Here is a 15,638-nt window from a genome sequence, read left to right as displayed (position 1 = left end):
ATCTTCTCCGCATTGATGTTCTCTTTTTCCGCAATATTTTTAATGAACAACGCAGCAGCGCTGCATCTAGTGGCTTCAACTGGATAGGCTAACAAAAACATTATAAACGAACGACACTTACATCGTCATCACATCTCGTCTGCCACTGATAAGGCTGCCTCCTTAACGCACACCTAAAATTCGAATGCAAAAACGTTAGATTTTTATTTTCAATTCGACGAATATTCGAAATTCGAATTTTTTTTTGTCAGCCCTAGTTAAAATATCTGATAATTTGATCTTTTTATTACATGGTTGTAAAATACGTGCTACAACTTTCCTAAAAACTTATTTAGAAAATATTTAAAGAAATAATTATTTATGATGAAAATACTTAAAAAAAAAAATTATTAAGATGTATTAATATGTTTTTAAGGTGTAAGCAAAATAATACTTGATGATTGCAAAAATGCCTTTTCTGGTTAGCTTGTGACGTCAGTGGTTTTATAAACAATGTGAGGTCTTTCATAAGCTATGAGAGCTATAAAATATTTAATATAAATATGTAAGAAATATTTACTAAACAGAAGCAGATTATTGAGTCATACAGGCTGTTTCTGGAGAGGCTGGAATGAGGACGTTTATAGAAAATGAAGGGTGATAAATGAATAGAAGGCAGCCTGGAAGTCCATCAAGAGAGAGATGGAACAGATGAAGACGAATATTTGGCAAGATTTTAGCATTTCATTGTCAAAACATAAATTCTGTTAATGAATGCGCATTATGCCACCTTCTTAATTGTGATATGATGTGCATTCCAGTCATTGTGATTGTTATCAAACAAGCACTTTCAGATTTCTTTCCATCTTTTTAACTGTTTAGAAGTGCTAATACAGCAAAAATAAATGCATAAGAGTGTTTGGCATGATCTGTTCCTGGTTTCACATGGTTAGCATCCTACATTATTCCATATCCCCAGACATTGACCAGTGGTTCAAGCCACAACGACTGTTTACTGTAACTCCAGTGACTTTTTTACAACTTCCCCACATGCATGTGTTTCTCTGTTACCCACGTAACTGAGATAGGAGTCTCCTTTTCGGAAGTGAGGTTTATCTGTTCCTCACTCCCAGCAACTTTCACTCTCCCACAGTAGTGACCTGCCCTTTCTGGGTCGTGTTAACAAAACATTGGCTTTCCTCCCCCCATTCTCCAGTCGATGGTTGATTCCAGTCGTTCCAAGGCAGTTGCACCAGTTCACTTCTGCTTTTTGATTGCTGGTGTCTTACTGCGCTGATGAACGGTGAGTCTTAGTCATCCGTCAATGGCTTTATCTGGTCTGCTGTGAGCTGGACTGGAGTCTGTAATAGCGCTCTATATATATTAGACTATGGCTGTGTTCAAAATGGAATACATACCGTGTGATACTGCACTGTGCATGCTGCATATGCTTTGCATGTTTATTGCCTCTTCCAGCCATCATCTTGTGATTATTTTTCATTTTGACTCTAATTTTAAGTTTTACCAGTCCCATCAAATAATTTAAGGATGTTAAAATCATGGCTGATAACACTGCTGAAAAAAAAAAAAAAGAAGTCTGGTCTGTTGGCCGTTTCTAAATGGATTTTACGCAATTGTCAGTTGGCTGCTCAACTAAACCAGCAAATTACAAGCTTGGTAGACCATCTTAATAGTACTTATAGCTCCATAACTTCCTAACCGTGTGATTATGCAAAATAACTACCTCAAATGCAGGTTAGAAGGATTCTATTTAAATAAAATACATACACCTCTCTCACTATCGCTCACATGATTGTCTGACTCCTGTTCTAGGTTATTCATCACAATGGAAATGGAAGGTCAAGTGTAGTGCATTGCATTGTGAGATACAGTATGCAGTAGTATTGCAGTAGATCATCTTAAGCATACAGACAGTTTGCATACTATGGACAGTAGAAATATATTGTGAAGAAACGTTGGGCCCTATGGCATCGCAATGGAAAATATGTACAGAGTCATGGAATCTGGTCATAGAAATTGAATTTACAGTATAATATGGAATGTGACAGAATTTGGCAAATTTTTGAAGGTATAAATTAAAATAATTTTTTGATTATTAAAATTTTATTAAACAATTGAAACAGCATCCAGAAAAAAAAAATGGAAACAAAAAAAAAAAACACGTTTCATAGGGCCCTAAAAATGTCATTTTTGTTAAACTTTTAATAAACTGATTTTAATAAACTGAAGTATCATGACTTCAATTAATTAGACATGCGTTTTGATTATTAAATTGTATTTAACCATTACAATGGAATCCATAAAAAAGGGAAAAAGGAACCTAAAAATGTATTTTGTGCTAAACTTTTAATAAATTGTTGTTAAATTGTGTAAGTTTCATGATATCAATTATTTAGATGCACTTTTTGATCACTAAAATTTTATTCAACTTTGGAATCCTTAAAAATAATAATAATTATTATTAGGGCTGGGTATCGATTCAGATGTCCCGATTCGATTCGATTTCGATACGCAATCTCTCGATTCGATTAGATTCTCGATTTTTGGATTACATTCAGTGAATATAGTTTTAATACAAACATCCGTTTACAAATGGTGAATTAATGAAACGAAATTAAGAACCACATGCCTGTATTTTAAACCTATTCTTCTTTGTAACATCGCGCAAGATAAATAAGGGTGACATCTAGTGGAGAAGACTAATGATAAGATTCACGTTAATCAGATCTTGTTTTAAATGTGTGCTGAAATAAATACCGGAAAAGATCGATTCGCAGCTTTTGAGAATCGATATCGAATCGGCGTCATTTAATGAAAAATCTATTTTTTTGCCCAGCCCTAATAATAATAATAATAAAGTAATAATAAAAGGAATCCATAAGAATTAAAATGAAAAATTAATAAATGAATCAGAATTTCATAGGGCCCTAGAAATGGTACAGTAGTATGGTATGTAGTATGGTAGTATTCCCAACATAAACTGAATACTGAATTTCACATGATAGCATGTCATGAATGTGTCAGTTGAAAGAGGAACTTCAGTACTAGAGTGCATGGGTGGTTTTCACACCAAGTTGTCCTACATTGTTTTTCCTTCCTCTGAGAAGAGTCTGTGACCTGCCAGCCAGGAATCTGGTGAATCTTGTCCAGACCTCTGGAGGGAATTATTGCGGCTATAAAACCTCCTAAAACAGCACCCCCTTCTCAGTCACGCTCATTGCATTGCAAAGTGTTATGGGAAGCTCTGACAAACAGTTAATTGACTGCTTATGAGGAAACGAGTCAACTACGGGAAAATGTCAAGGCAGTGATTAGCAGTTGTTGAACTGCATGTTTGTGTGGGCTTAGCATGTGCATTTGTTTCACATCACCATGAGTCAGAGTTTTTGTCTTTGTAATCTCATTTAAGGTTTCCTGTAAAAGCCCACTGAGGAATAGCTTACTGAAACTCCAAATCATTTATTCAACTGAGACACAAACAGCCGAGATGATTGAGTGTGGCGTTCCGGCTGAACTTTAAAACATGTTGTGCAAAGGGCTCCTGTTGCTTTCTTGTGTCTTGCTCTAAACCATATTGGTGTGTGTGTAAAACCTTAAATAGAGTCATCTGTCTTAAGACTAAGGCTTTTAGCAGATGAAAGTAATGTATGTAAAGTGTTTGTATTAAAAACCAACAAAAATTGTTGGCATTAGTAAGACATTTTTATTTTTTTTCTTGTAGATTCTATTCATCCTTATATAAAAATTTCATTTTATATCAAATTTTGAGTGAATATTGAATAAAATGTGTTCATTTAATGTAAGTTTGTGTATGCTTCATTTGGATGAGTTCGTCATCCAGCTCTTTAGATATCTGCATTGTCATTGGTCACTCAAAAGGAAAGATACTCACAGGAACAGAAAGTTACAAATAGAATCTCTGGAGACAGAAAGCTGTGCACAGAAAGCCAGTGGAAACATTTTCTTCCTGAGAAAAATACACTAGTCTCACATTGTTTCTTTTAAAGTTGACTCTTAAATAAAAGAATTGAGAACTCCATCAAGTCTCCAAAGATTTAAAAAAGCAAACACCGAGCTGCACAGTTCTCCTCTGGGTAGATCTCTGTGTCTTACGTCTGTTGTATGTTTAGTTAGCTAGACTTTCTGGACAAATTTGCCTGCAGAAGTTAAACAAAACCTCCAGGGACATTTTCAGTTGGACAAACAACTGATAAAGCAAACATGTTTTTTATTTTAGAAATGCACAGTTGGTTAGTCAGGACTATTTGTGCTTATTAAATTTTTATATTATAATATATATATTAATATATGAAAGTCTATGGTTGCTCTAATTTAGATTCATTAAGTCATTGTGTGTGAGAGAGATTCTCTCTCTCTGTCTTGTTTAGTCTGCTCTTGTTAGGTAACCTGGGTAGGAGGTTTTGCTCTAGGCCAGTGCGTCTGCGGTCTACATGGCTGTCAGCGCAGTCAGGGAGATTTCAATAGACGGCGTAAATAAGGTTAGATTTAACTAAGAGTGGCTGATCTCTGTGGGGTAATGCTTATAACAGTGAGACTTACACAGCAAAGTGCTGCCCTCGGGTGAAGATTAGCCGCCTCTTCAGTTGTGAACAGTGAGAGTCGTGTATGTGTGTGTGCAAATGTGTAAATTAATTCCTCTCTGACATCCAAGATGGGGGTGAAAAAACAAGGAATCTCCCCCACCCAACATTCATCTCCATTTCACACTCTCTTGCAGTATCTCTTGTCCTCAGACTCTCGCCTCAAGGCCTTTAAAAAGGTTTTCTGTTGATTCTGTGGGAACTTAATATAAAGAAATATAAAGAGTGTAAACAGGGTCGATTTTGATTTCATGGTGCGTCTTTCTCAATTGACAGCTACTTTAAAGTGGCTGTGTGACATATTTTTTTTCCGCAAGCCACATATAAATCAAAAACATTTCTTTAGTAATCCAAGATGGGGGTGAAAAAACAAGGAATCTCCCCCTCCCAACATTCATCTCCATTTCACACTCTCTTGCAGTATCTCTTGTCCTCAGACTCTCGCCTCAAGGCCTTTAAAAAGGTTTTCTGTTGATTCTGTGGGAACTTAATATAAAGAAATATAAAGAGAGTAAACAGGGTCGATTTTGATTTCATGGTGCGTCTTTCTCAATTGACAGCTACTTTAAAGTGGCTGTGTGACATTTTTTTTTCGCAAGACACATATAAATCAAAAACATTTCTTTAGTAAATGTTCTACCAGTGCCGGATTGTTTTGGAAGGTCACTTAAAACAGTGAAAAGGACTATTTTCCCCTGTCTGCTGTTGTTCACATTCAGGTTTGGTGTACATCGGCCTTTAGGGCTAACAATACTACTCTCTGTCCCTTTCAGATGTCTAATTACAAGCGTGCGACGTTTGAGGAGGAGGACGGGTCAGACATCCCTGCAGATGGAGCCATCTCTCCTGACAGTGTGGAGGTGAGTGTGAGTCGTGGCTCAGTGTGGATGGGCACATTTTGTGTTTACATTTAGATGTTTTTATCCAACTCCACATACAAATGAGGAAAGCAATAATTTAAGCTGTTAGTTCTACAGAGACAGTGAGAAGTTATTACTGTTGCACAATTCCCCCGAAAAATACACAGCAAAACAACAATTGCTGGGTATTTGTGATGTGCTCTGTGAATTTCAGCTGTTTTCTGCCTGGTCGGATGCTCTTACCGCTGAAAATATAGCTGACAGTTGTGTTGAATTGCTAGGCTAGTAGGAAAGAAAATCTGTCTTGAGTTGGTTGTGACGTTCTTTCTTCCAGGCTGAGATATCCAGGCAATTTGAGATACACACAGACACTGTGAGAACATCAGATGAAAGGGTAAAACATAGCAGTAGTTGGAAATTCTGACAATCACACTTCAGTATAAAAGTTCCATAAGGGGGCTTTCACAGCAGTGCCATAGAAGAACCACTTTAGGTTCCCCAAATAACCTTTTAGTGTGTCAACATTTTCTGTACATTAGAAAGCTTTCATGGATGTTTAAGGTTGTTCATGGTACCATCATGCCAAAAAAGAACCTTTATTTTTTTTAAGTGTGTAGGTCTCATGGTTTGTAAATATTTGGAGAAGAGGAGGGGGCCAAGCACCGAGCCTTGAGGTACACCAGTGGTTAGCTGATATTACATAGATACTGACTGCTTCGCTCAAAGTCAGCATACAGAATCTCATGTCCAATGTCTAGAGGGTAGATAGGAGGATATTCTTAGTCACTGTGGGTAGGGTCCAGCAGAATGAAGACATCTCTTCGTGTGAATTGTTTTAGACATTTTTGTGTACAGTTATCATTCAGTCATTTTCTTTCAAAGTTGTAGAACTCTAATTCTCTTTAAGCAGAAGTATCATGGAAAACATGATTTCTTCTTGTTCTTTTGCAGTTCAAAAATGTGTTGAGGTATTTCACAAAACTTCCTCTCCAGTGGAGCAGACCAAATTAATCCATACTAAGCTGTTAAAGCCAGGAAAGTGGAAATTGTCAAAGATAATATGTCACTACCATTACACCATTAATGTATTACCACACACATTTATAGATCAGCCTATTCAGTATTCAGCAATTTGACCCCAGTGAGCAACAGTATTTTGATATGTGAAGATTAGCCAATTATAATAGAGCTCATTAATATAAGAAGTCATAAATGTACAGTAGAAAAACTAGACATAAATGGTTCAGTGCTTATTACATAATGACTCATGACTAAATGAGCAAACATCTTGTGGATTTGGAACTAATTCATTTTTTAAGTTATAGAAATGCAGAATGGATCTGAGCAATTATCCAGTATGAGTAATGTTCTCAAAACACAGAAATCCTGTATCGCCACCTTTTAAAACTATTAAATGGTGGATACTGTATACTGTATGGGAATTGGAAAGAGAGCACAGATAACAGCATGAGAAATATTCAGCAACCTTTTTTCCAGTATTTTTTTCTGCTGTAGACATATTGTTATACCTTTTAACTGAAGAAAACAGCAGGTCAGATTTCCAGGGAATTTCCTACAATGAATTATGAGTGACATCTGATATTAATTCATATCGATTCATGTGGCCCCTTTCATTTGCTGCTCACTTTTATGTCAAACAGGAAATGTGACACCTCTTCTGTTGGTTTGCCGTGAAAGCAATGATATGACACATGTATCTAATACGGTATCCCCAGGCAACTTGTTCTTTGTTCTGTGGGTGTTGAATGATGTTAAGAGATGTGCAGTATATTTTGAAACAAAAAAAACGGATGGGATGTTCCCAGTGTTTCTACTCAAGAAGACATTGCTCTTTTTTGAGAAGATCTTTATGAGATCTCTCAAATATATATAAATAAAAACGGTAACGCTTTAGATTACAACCCGCAAAGAACTATGTAAGTATACTGAATTTATGGTGTACCTTTCTGTAATTATAGTGTACCTATACATAATGTACGTGTAGGTATAAGGGAACAATGTGTTACGTTTGGGTAATAAAGGGGTAACAACCAGATATGCAACCTGCAAAGAACTGTGCAAGTAAACTGAAGTTACAGCATAACTTTTTTTTTATTATAGTGTACCTATTCAGTACCTCTGTGTAGGTATAGGGAATAATATGCTACGTTTGCGGAATAAAGGGGTAACAACCTGTAAAATTTCAAATCATTTATACTGTAAGTATTTTGAAACCTATTCTAATATTACATGGTACGCATGGCCTAAACAACAATCTTATGTTTGGGAATGATTTAGAAAGACGATATACTTTTTAAAAATAATTTTATATTGGTATTTTATTATAGGCCTAGGTATTTTAACCATTCTATTATTAAAGGAAACATGATGGCGATTACAGCTGTTCGCAGAAAAAATACATGATACAACATTTGTATTTCAGGGAATGTATACTGTGGTGTTTTATAGCAAAAAAAAAAGTAGAGGGTTTAATTTGGCCATCGGACAATTAAATTAAAACTATTGCAATATTTTTCTCTGTAATTACTGTGCAAATATAAACTTGTTCTGTGTTTAAGTCCAACTTGTTCCTCCCTTGTTCCATGTAGTTACAGTGTAAATACAACATTTGTGGGCTGTAAATTAAAGTGGTGCTTGTTCCCCCCTTGTTCCATGTAGTTACAGGGTAAGTGGCTACAACAATTGCTCTGAAACGATTGTTTATACATACTTTGATTAGTTCTATCCTATGTTCCCGTCTTAAGCACTGCAGTCACGGATTTCGTTGCACACAGAACCGTTCACGTTTGAACTCGTGTGACTTGCTGCATGCTCTCATTCACGTCCTCCACATTCATAACCCAGCACCGTCGGGTTACTTATTACTGATATCAACCCAAATTGGGTAAAATCAAACCAGCTTCCTAACCCTACAGTCTCTCAAGCGTTTGGATTGAAACAATTACCAGCGTGTTTTATATGTGTAGCTTATAAAAAAGTGCACAGTGTATGTTTTTGCTAAATCGTTTGCAAATATAAGATTGTTGTTAGGTCATACATACCACGTAATATAAGAATAGGTACCCCCTTAGTTTCAAAATACTTACAGTAGAAATAATTTGTAATTTTACAGATTATTACCCCTTTATTCCCCAAAATTAGCATATTATTCCCTTATACCTACAAGGAGGTACTGAATAGGTACACTATAATTACAGAAACGTACACCGTAAATTCAGTATACTTACGTAGTTCTTTGCGGGTTGTAATCTAAAGCGTCACCATAAAAACATCCAACATACAAACATCCTTTTAATACCTTTTTGTCTACATAGTTTAGGATGAGTACCAGCAAATAGTAACAACTTAAAAAGACTTTATGATCAATATTTGACTCTGTTTTAGGTGGGATTCCGTAAGGGTGGTATTCAGCTGTTTGGTCCACTGGGCAGGAGGACTCAACTGGAAGTAGTGCTGGCCGGACTGCTTCTCGCTTCACTTCTAGCTCTGTTTGGCTGTGCGATCACACTGGGAGTCCGCTATAACAGAGGTAACACACATAGATGCAGTGAAAGTGTAACACACAATAAGTGCAACACACAATAATTTACTGATAAATAAGGTGCTTAGTAACACTGATTAAGTAGGCATGCTTTTAAGACATCAGTTTAGTATATTTATTTAGTATAGAATTTCCCAGGAGTTATTGTGCTTACCCTGTAGATACTTAAAGGGGTCATATGATGTGATTTCAATTTTTCCTTTCTCTTTGGAGTGTTACAAGCTCTTGATGCATAAAGAAGATCTGTAAGTTTCACTCGTTTTTTTTTAAACACGGAAGATCTAGAGAGTTAACGCGCTCTGACTCATAACACTCGCGCACGTGGAAGAAAACGGACACTCCAGATCACATAATTCAATGGAGAATTTAGAAATTATATTAAGAACATGTGAGAATAAATCTGTTCTCAGATACCAAAGATAACAAGAACTCGGCATCCACTCTCTTCTCTCTACTGGCATACTCTTCTTCGGTGTTTCTTTACACTGGTTTTCGAAACAGCGCCATCACTCTCACCCTTTTGTGCAACAGCAGCTGCTCTGGGAACATGATCTAAGCTCAAATCTGATTGGACGGCCCGTTTCATCGTGGAGCGACGGGGAAAAAATCGACACACAGGACGAAAAAAAACGGTGTTTCTTTACACTGGTTTTCGAAACAGCGCCATCACTCTCCCCCTTTTGTGCAACAGCAGCTGCTCTGGGAACATGATCTAAGCTCAAATCTGATTGGACGGCCCGTTTCATCGTGGAGCGACGGGGAAAAAATCGACACACAGGACGAAAAAAAAATCCTCGCTTTTTCGCACCGCGAATGATCGCGCCTAGTGTGAATAAGCCCTATAGGTATCTATTGTTTCGATTCAAAAGCGTCATCGTGTCGAATTTTCGCTTTCAGTGTGAAAAGCCCTTAAGTCATTATAATCAGTAATTATGTCCCCACTGGATGCAACAAATGCCTCGTTTGTAATGGGTTTTATTGGATTTGTCTCGCCGTGCCGGGATACGGCATCACAGACAGTGTGTTAAGGGGCGTAACATTTCCGTCACACGGTTGAGGTATTCAGCCAATCACAATGCACTGGATAGCTGGCTAATCAGCGTACACCTCGCTTTTCAGACTGATGAGCTTTGTAAAACTGACGCGTTTCAGAAAGGCGGGGCATAGAGGAGCAACAATAATGTGGAAAATAATGTGTTTTTTAAACCTTAAACCGCATAAACACATTGCATTACACCAAATAAACAACATAATGTTCTTTTTAGCAACGTCATATGACCCCTTTAAAGAAATAGGGACCCAAAAATAAAAATTATTTAATTATACTGTATATGTATATATTTTACTGACAGTTGTTTCATGCTTGCATGCATTTCTTTCTTCTTAGACCACAGAGAGATTATCTAACAAATATCTAACTGGGTGAATTCAATACAATGGCTATACATCATCATGATTCACTTTAACAAGTAATACATTCATCATGGTTGCATGGTTTAATGCATTGCAAATACTATTTCCTGTTGTCTTTAATCCCCAGATCCCGCCCGTAGTATCTGTCTAACAGAAGCATGTGTAACTGTGGCCAGTAAGATCGTGGAAGCTCTGGACCGCTCCACCGACCCATGTCAGGATTTTTACCAGTACGCCTGTGGAGGATGGGTCCGCAAAAACCCCCTGCCAGATGGTCGGTCCCGCTGGAGCACATTTAACAGCATCTGGGACCAGAACCTGCGAATGGTCAATTGGGTGAATTGAATACAATGGCCATACATCATCATGACTCACTTTAACAAGTAGTATGTTCAAGCGTGTCAGTAAAAAAGTACAGTGTGGCTCCTTGACCATTTTCTGAGTACTCCAGTTAGTTTTGGTGAAAAAAAAAAAAAAGAAATGCTAAAATAATAGCAGCTACCATTGCTCCATCGAATGCTTCACACTCCAGTCCAGTAGGTGGCAGAAATGCACTGGTGCATAAAAAACCCAGAAAAAGCAGGTGAACATTTCTGACACCTAGCTGTACTTTTTTGGCATGCAACTAGGTGGTTGTATTATGGAAATGCGTTCTTTAAAAATGTGTAAACTTGCAATAGTATCGTAACTAGATGCATTTGGGTTCACGCACTTGCATAGACTATGTGCATTTTACTCTAAAGAAGAAAATATTTCATCAAAATGTCTTTCAAGTCCAGTTCGAAAGTCCTGGTGTGAAAATTAAACATTTACATTTTTTTTGAACGAACACCTGTTAATGTATCTGTCCTAAAAGACAAATATTTGCGTGCCTTCAATGTGACAATTATTATTATTATTATTTTTTTACTAATCTCTTTTCCACCGCACTGCGAAAAAAACTGGCCAGTGGATATGATTCACACTTTTGGTCACATATCAGACCCGCTGATTTTACATAAAACTACTTCTTGGTGGCGATTCGAGTGTGAAAATCAGACCAAATCAGACCATTGAAATGGATAAAATCAAGATAATCTGCATAATTTTTTTTAAGTTTTAACGCATTGCAAATACCATGTCCTGTTGTCTTTAACCCCAGATCCCGCCCGTAGTATCTGTCTAACAGAAGCATGTGTAACTGTGGCCAGTAAGATCGTGGAAGCTCTGGACCGCTCCACCGACCCATGTCAGGATTTTTACCAGTACGCCTGTGGAGGATGGGTCCGCAAAAACCCCCTGCCAGATGGTCGGTCCCGCTGGAGCACATTTAACAGCATCTGGGACCAGAACCAGGCTGTGCTCAAACACCTGCTGGGTAAGTGCCGGAAAACACACACAGACACACACACACGTTTATCCTTTTTGTAGGATGGGATTTGCTCAGTAAATCTCATTCAGTGTTCACACAACAGTATATATTTAGAAAGACTTCTAAATGATTTATTTGATTTTCCAATAGAAAACTGCTGCCTTCATGCATTTTGAAGAGTCTTACACTTCAGCTCTCTGTACTGGGGTTGTTTTTGTAGATCCGCTCAGAAACTTCCATCGATTCTGCTCTGTGTGACCTGATTACTTGTTTTCTTGGAGAGCATCCATCCCTGTCTGTTTGTTCAATAAGGGACAATGACTTTCTCCACTCGTTCTGTTTCTTTGACCATAAAAGCCTCCATTAGTCAACCTCTCGTGGATTTACAGTATTGTGCTTGCGAGTCTTGTTTTTATCAGATATACTTTTTAAAGAAATGCAAGATTAGAGTTTCAAAAACTTCCAATGACACTGACATTCAAACTGGCAGTGATGATGCCACTGACTTTGACTTGTGGAGTGATGATAAGTGGTTGTCAGGTGTTATTCTGTGGTTGCTATGGTGTTCTGAGTGGTTGCCAGGGTGTTTCTTAGGTATTAGTGTTCTGGATGGTTTCCAAATTGCTGCTAAATAGTTGCTACTGTACATAGTTCTTGATGATTGCCATGGTGTTGCTAAGTGGTTGCCATGGTGTTCTTGATGGTTGCCAGGGTGTTTCTAGATGGTTGCTACAGTGTTCGGGGCAGTTGCCTAGGTGCTGCTATGTGCTTGCTATGTTCATAGTCCTTGATTGCCAGGGTGTTGCTAGAGTTTTCTCAGTGTTTCCCAGGGCATTACTATGTGGTTGCTAGCTGTTCAGAGAGGTTGCTAAGATAGGGTGTTCTGAGTGGTTGCCAGGGTGTTGCTAGGTCTTTTGCTAGATTGTTCTGGACAGTTTCCATGGGGCTGCTAGGAATAGTTGCTACGAAGTTCTTGATGATTGCCAGGGTGTTGCTAAGTGGTTGCTATGGTGTTTTTGATGGTTGCTAGGGTGTTTGTAGATGGTTGCTACAGTGTTCAGGGCAGCTGCCAATATGCTGCTATGTGGTTGCGATATGCATAGCTATTAAAGATTGTCAGGGTGTTGCAAAGTGGTTGCTATGGTGGAAAATGAAGAAACCAATTAAGAAAATGGTTGCCAGGATATTCTGTGTAGTTGTCAGGGTGTTGCAAGCTGCAAATATGTTGTTTTTAGTGGTTGCCAGGGTGATACTAGGTCACTTGCTAGGGTATTTATGGGATTGCCAAGGTGCTGTTAAGTAGTTGCTGCATAATTCTTGATGATTGCCAGGATATTCCGTAGTGGTTGCTGTGTTGTTCTTGAAAGTTTTCAGGGTGTTGCTAAATGCTAGGATATTCTGAGTAGTTGTCTAGGCATTACATGTTGTTTTCTAGGTTGTTCTGGGTGGTTGCCCTGGTGTTTCTAAATGGCTGCTATGGAGTCTTGGGCAGTTGCATAGGCATTGATAGTTTGTTGCTACACAGTTTTTGATGATTTCTAGGGTGTTGCTAAGTGGGTGCTGTGCTGTTCTTTATGGTTGCCAGGTTATTGGTAAATGGTTGCTAAGAGTATTTTTCAGGGTTAGGCATTGTTAGGAGGTTTGCTCTGGTGTTCTTTGTGGTTGCTAGGTGTTTGCGTTGTGTTTTTTACCTATTTGTAATCCACCAAGCAAACTACATCCTGTAGGTCTGATCGCTTACAAAAATAATAGCACCTCTCCTTAACAAGCCACGTGATTTTACGTAGGCTCATCAATGTCATTCATTACATGCTAAAGTTTTGTATGTAAGTATGATAAATAGCAATATTGATGCTTGCCTTAACAAGCCATGCTAATTAATGGAAAGTCAAGTGTAGGAATCTCATCAATTCCACTGTCCCTCTCCTTCCCTCGCTGTATATCAGGATGCAGATTTTCATTTTTCAAAAAAAAAAAAAAACTTTGCCCATGTTTATTATTTATTGAACTCTCTGTTTATTTATTTGCTGCCTTGTAAGTTCCTGCATTCCCTACAGGAAATGCTAATGTAGTCTCTTTTGCGCTCGAACGCATTGCTTCATTCCTCTCTCTAATTGTTGGTCTGTTTGACTCTGCCTGTTTTATTTAATAAGCTGTTGTGATGCGCTGGCTTTGATCAATCTCTCTCTGTCTAATGAATGCGCTCTCACACTGGGGTCCCTGCGGCCGTTTTGCCCTGATGGCACTCCATCACATTGACTCTGTGTGTTGCATCACCCCCGCAGCCGTCTTCATCCAATCACACGACACTGTTCTCTCACCCTTCTGCACATTTAATAACACTTGCCCTACATGAACATATTTTTGATCTCATATTACTCTCAGATATATGATCCATCTTTTGTGGATTGTGCTTCTTGGAGTGTGTGTGTGATTGGTTGAGTGTGTGCAGCATGAGGTGAACGTAACGCTCTAGCGAACAGTAAATGAAGAATGTTCCCTAATGACCTGCATCAGAGAACAGAGAGAGAGAAAGAGAGGATAGAAAAACAGAAAGGAAGAAAGTGTTGAGAAGGAGTGAAGGGATGAAATGTGGTCACACTAGATTGTAAGCTTGTGAAAATATTTAGACTCCACTGTGAATATGGGCTTCTCTGCAAAAATTATCAAATGTAATTATGACATGTATTATACTCTCATTCAGAGTTACCAGGGCATTGCTAGGTGTTTGAGTTGTTTTGAGTGGTTGCTATGGTGTTCTGGTTGGTTACCAGGGCATTGCTAGATGGTTGCTGGGGTGTTCTGGTTGGTTGCCAGGTTATAGCTATGGTGTTCTGGGTGGTTGCCAGGGTGTTGCAAGGGAGTTCTGAATTGTTGTCACAGCATTTCTAGATTATTGATGATTAGACGGTGTTCTGGTTGGATTGTTACTTGGATGTTCTAGGTGGTTGAGGGTGTTGCTAAGTAGTTGTTAGGGTGTTCTGGTTGGCAGGTCAAAGCTAAGTGGCTGCAGGGTTTTGTGGATGATTTCTAGAGTGTTGCTTGATGGTTTGCTAAGGCGTTTTGGGTGATTGGTAGTGTGTTACTAGTTTGTTAGAGAGTGGTTGCTACACTCTAAAAATGGCTGGGTTAAAAACAACCCAATTTGGGTTATTTTGGCAACCCAGCGCTGGGTCAAAAAGGGACAAACCAGCGCTGGGTTGTTTTAACCCAACAAGTTGGGTTATTATGTTTGACCCAGCATGCTGGGTTGCTTTTTTATGGTTTTATGTATGACCCAGCATGCTGGGTTGCTTTTTTATGGTTTAAAATTACTACACTGCTAGGCTAAAATGAACCCAAATCGAGCTAGACATTAAACCTACAAATCTTGTTCATTTTAAAATCACTTTTACACACACACAGAATGATTATCAAAAGGTAAATATTTATTTAAAATAAGAGAAAACAGCCAAAAGTAACATGCATATAAAAATATTATACAAAAACACTATTATACAATAGTTGTACAATTAGTTAATAGATAAGTTCTTTACAAACTATTCTGGAATGACAGTAAATAAAACACAACATTAACACTGATATTATAACATTTATCAGAAACATATGTGTGAAAGAAGTGGAGTGTAAGTGGAGTGTAAACACTCTACTAAACAACAACACAGAACAAGCATTTAACATTTTGTTTTTTACAAATTATACACTTACAGTTTGTTTCATAGTCCATGAATACAGATCAGGCATCGCTGCCAATTGTCATGCTCTCTTTAGCATAATTGATGTAGTCATGAAGAAGCCCCATCAGCACAGCAAAGGCATGTGACATCTTTTACATTATCCAGGGCAGCCTC

The 15,638-nt window shown here is 38.0% G+C and overlaps 2 protein-coding genes across 2 annotated transcripts in view; both read left to right on the top strand.

The window, feature by feature from the left end:
* LOC107744039 (endothelin-converting enzyme 2-like) overlaps window positions 1-10,781 on the top strand; it is a 34,519-nt gene extending 23,738 nt beyond the window's left edge. Inside the window, exons 3-5 of the mRNA XM_016557509.1 lie at window positions 5,375-5,461; window positions 8,867-9,011; window positions 10,564-10,781. Coding sequence (XP_016412995.1) covers window positions 5,375-5,461; window positions 8,867-9,011; window positions 10,564-10,781 — 450 coding nt within the window. The remainder of the gene's footprint in view (window positions 1-5,374; window positions 5,462-8,866; window positions 9,012-10,563) is intronic.
* Window positions 10,782-10,985: 204 nt separating this feature from the next.
* The window catches only part of LOC107744038 (endothelin-converting enzyme 2-like), a 39,989-nt gene continuing 35,336 nt past the window's right edge, over window positions 10,986-15,638 (top strand). The window contains exons 1-2 of the mRNA XM_016557508.1: window positions 10,986-11,019; window positions 11,578-11,793. Of these exons, the coding sequence (XP_016412994.1) occupies window positions 10,986-11,019; window positions 11,578-11,793 (250 nt within the window). The remainder of the gene's footprint in view (window positions 11,020-11,577; window positions 11,794-15,638) is intronic.

Source organism: Sinocyclocheilus rhinocerous, unplaced genomic scaffold (genome assembly GCF_001515625.1).
Source record: "Sinocyclocheilus rhinocerous isolate Xijiao unplaced genomic scaffold, SAMN03320098_v1.1 scaffold407, whole genome shotgun sequence".
Lineage (NCBI taxonomy): Eukaryota > Metazoa > Chordata > Actinopteri > Cypriniformes > Cyprinidae > Sinocyclocheilus > Sinocyclocheilus rhinocerous.
The sequence above is the reverse complement of the archived record's forward strand: the minus strand, read 5'-3'. Positions and strand labels throughout refer to the sequence as shown.